This window comes from Telmatherina bonti (genome assembly GCF_933228915.1).
Source record: "Telmatherina bonti genome assembly, chromosome: 4".
Lineage (NCBI taxonomy): Eukaryota > Metazoa > Chordata > Actinopteri > Atheriniformes > Telmatherinidae > Telmatherina > Telmatherina bonti.
Genome location: NC_136622.1, coordinates 20,286,305 through 20,292,462, shown reverse-complemented (window position 1 = coordinate 20,292,462; position 6,158 = coordinate 20,286,305). Strand labels below are relative to the sequence as shown.

General features: G+C 40.0%; 1 protein-coding gene across 2 annotated transcripts in view; it reads left to right on the top strand.

Annotated features, from left to right (window-relative positions):
- The first annotated feature begins 1,387 nt into the window (after positions 1–1,387).
- kif1b (kinesin family member 1B) overlaps positions 1,388–6,158 on the top strand; it is a 52,492-nt gene continuing 47,721 nt past the window's right edge. For both annotated transcript variants that reach the window (XM_079239106.1, XM_079239105.1), the window contains exons 1-2: positions 1,388–1,628; positions 2,799–2,952. In XM_079239106.1, coding sequence (XP_079095232.1) covers positions 2,847–2,952 — 106 coding nt within the window. In that variant the 5' untranslated portion in view covers positions 1,388–1,628; positions 2,799–2,846. The remainder of the gene's footprint in view (positions 1,629–2,798; positions 2,953–6,158) is intronic.

Sequence of the window (6,158 nt, the reverse complement as noted above, 5' to 3'; positions counted from 1 at the left end):
AATGACACATGACCACCACAAGCGCCATCTTGTGAGTACACTAGTCATCGGCTTGGTCTCTTTCTGATGGCTTTGTACCTGACTCAACCCCGGTGCCCTTAACTAGACAGGAAATTATTTTCTTAATCAATAAACATGTTTTGAAACCTAGGATTTTAGGCTGAAATAAAAGATACACGTCCTTTTGCAACTCATCATTGTGTGTTCCTCACGCTGATCAGTGTGACAATTAAAAGTCAGAGCATTCACAGAGCTGCAGAGAGTTTGGTCAAACCTGAGTATTTTGCCTTCAATGTTGCAGATTTACACAGCAAGAACAAACATGATCAGTAAAATTGAGTGAGAGCAGAGAGAACTTGTTTCAAGTGCTGGCAGCATAATCAGGACCCCAGGGTTTCCAGATATCTAAACTTTGTCATCATTTTGCTGTTGTAGTTGCTTACTGATGGGTTACATCTCCTGTTGACAGGATTTAATGTAAAAATGCACAAAAACTCAACTTCACCCTGGAAAAAAAAATTAATTTGATTCTTCATATTGTGCAGATGTGTTGTTTAGCATAAATATCTGAGAAAAAAAATCCGCTTGTTTAATTTATAAAATAGATTAAATCACTTTGAATGTATTTGAATAAAAATCTATAGATTGTAAAACAACAAGCCTTTGGCTACAAAAACCCCATGTTTACTCTCACTCACCTGATTGAAGATAAAATCCAGGCTGACAATTACAAATGATTGGGTATAATGTGATTTAGTTTATAACACTCAGTTTGTATTATTTTGCATACTTTTTTCACATTTTGGACCTACTTATCTTGACTTGTTTAATTTGCACATATTTGTCTGTTCATAGTATATTTTTATAGTTATATACATTATGGGGACTCGTGAATTTACATCTAATTTTTATTGTGAAGCGTAACTTCAGCTACTTTTTGGAATTTTAGTTTTAATTTTGTGTATTTTCTTCAGGTTATGTTTTATTTCCAGGATGTTTTTGTTGGACACTTTGCATGTGTTTGGCCAATTGACTAATCTACACAGAGAAGGTTTATTTACTGATAGGTAGTTATTTGTAGTGCCCTCTATTTTTCACTAGTCGGCACTCTTTGCGATGACTCTTGGTTGATGCGGTGACAGCGGTGCGGGAGCGGTGGGTAGGTAGAAATCCTGCAGTGTGGCGTCACGCTCGAAAAATGGAGAGAGACCCCACCCACTTCCCCTTGCTTCCGATTCAGATGCTTCCTATTGGCTCTTCGGCCTATTAGTCAAGACGATCTGGCCGTTTATTGGTCCGCTAGCCTGTCCGTCCGGACGCTGAGAGGGAGTTGACGTAATCTCTTCGGTAAATCAAAACGATCCATCGATTTCCATTTGCGCCTGTGTGCAGTAAGGCGTCCTCTATCCATCGCTGCTGGAAAATAAACTAGTGACGGATTTACCGTTTCCTTTAAAAATCCATGTGGTGGAGAATACCGCTATAATGGGTGTTTTTCACGGAAATGGACTTTGTAGCAGTTTAAGTGTGCGTAGATTCTGATTAAAAAACATCCCATTCTGACGCCTGAAGCTAACCTTAGTTCTCGCCCCTGGCCGGTGGTGTCGTATTGGCGAGAGTCTCCAAACGTGAGTATAAACTATGAAATTATTCGTAATTATTTGTGTTTTTAAGCGAACATCATGCACGCTGATATAAAATTATTTCTCCTGCTGAGCAGTTGTTTACATAAGCGAACATTAGTCATATACATGTATTTCCGGCACTGTTATTGGACATTTATGTTACAGTTTTTCTGAAACGTTTTTTTTTTATTTTTATTTTTTTAATTTAAATAATTGTTTAATAAATATGTGTTGTGAAATTGTTGGCACTGTATGACTGCGTTGTTTGATAGCTGGTAATACTGTAGATTAGGTCCGTCTTGTCCATGTATTCTAAGGCTACAGCTGCTAATCGTTCACGTCTAAACGCTAAGTTTCAATCAATATTATGTTAGTCATACGCCGAAATTGGTTACATTTACATATAATTTACACACATATCTTTTTCTAAGCCGGGTAAATGTGAACAAACTGTTCAGTATGTGCTGCAGCCGTAAACATAAAACTCCTCCCTGCACTATCCCACAACATGCAGCAGCGGAGGATTAGCCCACTTCCTAACATCGGCGAATTTAATGTTCAGATTCGGGCATTTAAGCTCTTTGTCTGCACAGGAAGATCAGTGTCAAATGTATTAGACAGGCCCGGCTCGCTGTCCCACTGTAGCCCACAGCAGAAAGGGGGGATAGAATTTCATGGGCGTATGCTTGAGCAAGTATGGCTGACTGCAAGGACGTGAAAAACATGGGATATTTAAGCAATGTAGTCACTCAGCGAGTGGGGGAATCGTTTAAGCTGACTAGGAATACAGGATAGATGTTATTTATTTGAAGAATTATACTAAGTGAATAACATTGACAGAATGTAACAGTCACATTTTATTAATGGCTAAAGTGTCATCCCCATATACTTAGGATTTAATATTAAAATGTAACGTTACATCTTTTATTTAGCTGTATAAGGTTTGATTGACCTCAGTGTTTACAATATATTAAATGCCTCTGTGGCTTTGGTCGGCCATATTTGTCGTAGGCTGTTATGACTAGAAACTGGGCGGGCGTGCACTGTCATTGTGTTTAATTTTTATTCTGTAAGAAAAACAAAGAAATCTTCTCATGTACTGCACGTTGGAAGAAAACACTGAGAAATTATTTTGACTGAGTGGAACACTAATTCTTTCTGTGTTTCCTTTAGGAGGGATAAACAAGCAGTCTTACTAGGAGACAGCCCCAAAGAGCAAACATGTCTGGTGCATCTGTAAAAGTTGCTGTTCGAGTTCGACCATTCAACTCCAGGGAGACGAGCAAGGAGTCAAAATGTATCATTCAGATGCAAGGCAACACTACCAGTAAGTAACCTACTGGCATGCACACAAGACAACACCCACACAAACCAAGTACCATGCCTTGAACTGATGTAGGTCTGTCTGCAGAGGAAAACTTGCAATACCGTACATTCTCCTGCGTGGTCTTCCTCCAGGGGTCTTTGCTTAGAACAGCAGAATGAGCAAACTGAATAGCAAACAGTTGGACGCAAGCGGCCTGGAAGAGAATAGAAAGCTTACAGATAGAAATTCTTCCTCCTCTGAAGGGGCCTGCATGCCTGAAGAGTCTCTGTGTGAGAAGTGGTCAGTTGGCTCATGCTGAGACACCCAGGGGTCATCACAAAGCATGACCTGCTTACATCCCCAGTTCATCTAAGCTTTATCCTGCCTTTGTTTTTTTGTTTTGTTTTTTTTATCAGCTATGTTTCTTACTGTGTAGTTTATAATTACATTATTTCTTGAGAGTACACAAAACACGTTTTGCAGCATTTGCCTAAAATGAAAATAAAATGGTATGAACAGAATTTAATCATTCATCAGAGGAACATTTTTACATTTAGTTTGTTGTCATTCTCCAACAAAGATGAAATGATAGAATGCCGATAATACCTTCTTATGCTGTAGTTTTATCAGGGTTTTTTGCCTTTGACCACATATTTTTGGGATATGATGTTTAGACAGCAGATTTTCTATAAGTGGAGAAACAAAAGCTTCATAATTTGTGTAAAAGTAAAGGTGCCTCACTTCATTATTTGGCATCCTTGTGGAATCAGAGATTTTATAAAAGCATCAGTGATCAACACAAGGAAAGACCTGAATGTGGGATATAATTATGTGATTCAACCTCTTTAGTTATGACCATGAGTCATCAGGTTCAGTGAAGTCTTTGCTGTTTTCTTACTCACGACTGGGATACATGTCCCATTTCTGCTGGCAGGTGTACACAGCCCCCTGACGTTAGCATGGAAACATGTAATGACCCAGTAACAAGACAGCATGTGACAGCAAAAACCTGTTCTTCCAGCAGGCTCTCTAACTTTCCTCGAGTCTTGTCTGTCAGTCTTATCAGCCTCATTAGACTAATCCTGTATGAATCTTCCATAAGATCAAGTGTCCCTACTAGATACAGCCCACTTGTTCTTTATCTCTCACACTCCACCAAGGAGAAGCTTTATGTTAAATCCTCAACACTTTTACTCCATATCTTCGGGTTTTCATTATGCCAATGTCACCCAAAGGAGCTGGAGGGTGTTTTGTGGCAGAACTGCAGTGGCATATGCAGTGTTTTTAGGGGGTTAGTCAGTGAGTGTGTGAGCGAGGGAGAGGAGTAGGCTGCAGCACTGCCTACTCTACCTCCTATCACATGGGCAGATTGCAGAGCAGAAAGGGAGGCTGGCGAGCAGCCATACTCTTCCTTCATCAGGACTTCATTGCAGATGGTATGCTGAGAATGCTGTCTTATTAGGATGCTAAGAGGTTGTGTTGTACCTGGTGTATGTATGAATTCATGCAACTGAGATAATTTGACATGCAGTGAGAGGCGTGACCTTTCCCTCATCATATTTAATCATGTTTACCAAAAACTGACAGTTTGTCTCAACAATTCATAATGGTTTGCTGGGAAGACTGGATGATACTTTGTTCATTACATTAATAGAGAGTGAAACTTATTGACTACTTTTTATCATTTCATAACCTTGTTAGGTTTTGTGCAAAGTATGTTGGTTTGATCAGTAAGTAAATGAGTTGACTGCATTTATAATTGCTCCCATCAATACTTTCATTCCATATTTTGATGTATGTAATTTAAGACTGTTGGAAAAACTAAATGTGGAACAAGTGCTGATGTACAGAAGATTGATGGAAGTTAAATCCCCCCTCCTCCATTTTTCTTTTGCATTTTATTTTAAAGGTTTTCCAGTGGAGTGAAAAAGCAACTCTGACTTATCACATGATTATGAGCAGTTACCATCTTTAGAGAAAATGACCAAAACCAGCTGACTTGAATGAATAATTACAGCATGATCCATTGGGAGATCATTCCTGAAGATCTCTGTTTCTATCTCATGCCTGAAGTGAACTCATTTCTTTTGCTCTCCTGCTTTTACGTTTTGTGTCCAGTTAGACTCCATTATGCCCTTTTGCTCATCACAGCCATGTGAACTTTAACCTATTCTACTACTGTCTGGCAGCGCTGCACAGCTGCTTTCATGAGTAGAAATATGCTGACATAAACATGACAAAGTCACATTTTCTTTTTTGCCTTTATTCAAAAGATGACTTGCATGTATGACTTATTATTGCAAATTTACATGGTGCTTCATAATCTCTTTTGGGTGTGAAATACTTGAGCATTTCACGCTTTCACCACCAGCATCACCACTTAAGCTGTTGATTATTTTGCTTAGCAAAACAACAGCAGATGCAAGCAAAATAACATCTGGAGGAACTTCACCGATCCCAATCGTTTGGCAACATTTTAAAATCACCTGTAATGGACAGTTTAAAAAGCTGTCTAGACCAAGTAAAGTGGGAGGATAATGCTAGCCAAACACAAGTGATTAAAGTCTGGGTATTTGTGTTTTGGGTCTTGAGATTTAAATAGGACTGAGAGCTGTCTAGCAAAAATGACGTACTGTATAGAGTTGCCTGCTGAGGTCCTAGGTGCTTGGCAGATGTGTGTGAGAAGCCTGGCCATGACACTCCCCCTATTGTGACCCGCTCAAGGGCATATGTGTCTGTCTGTGTGCATGTGTCAACAGCACAGAGAAAGACCGAGCTTGGAGGCAAAAGCAGGATATGCTGTACCCCCCCCCCCCCCCCCCCCCCCCCTCCCCTTTGCTCTCCTTTTCACCATGCACAGAGGCTTGTCAAGGATAGGGAGCAGGCAGAGGGGCAGCGGATTGATTATCTAGCGTGTGTGGCCTCTGAAGGCAGACTGGAAATAAGCAAAGGCATCTTTCAGTGGAGGCTCTTAAAAATACTAGAGCTAATGTAATTATAGAGGAGCGACATGGCCAGTTGTGTTGATTTGTGTCGGTGCTTCAAATTTTGAATCACTCCAGAACATCTAGAATCTTCCATTGAGCTGTGATCCGTTCTTTACTTCTGTCTTGTTATGTAACTTTCATGCTCTGTTCTTCAGCCAGTGAGCAGACACTCACAAATGCAAGGCCAAATGTGGTGCTTAGATCTGTTATGTGCAGAACCGTTGCTCAACTTTTCTGCTA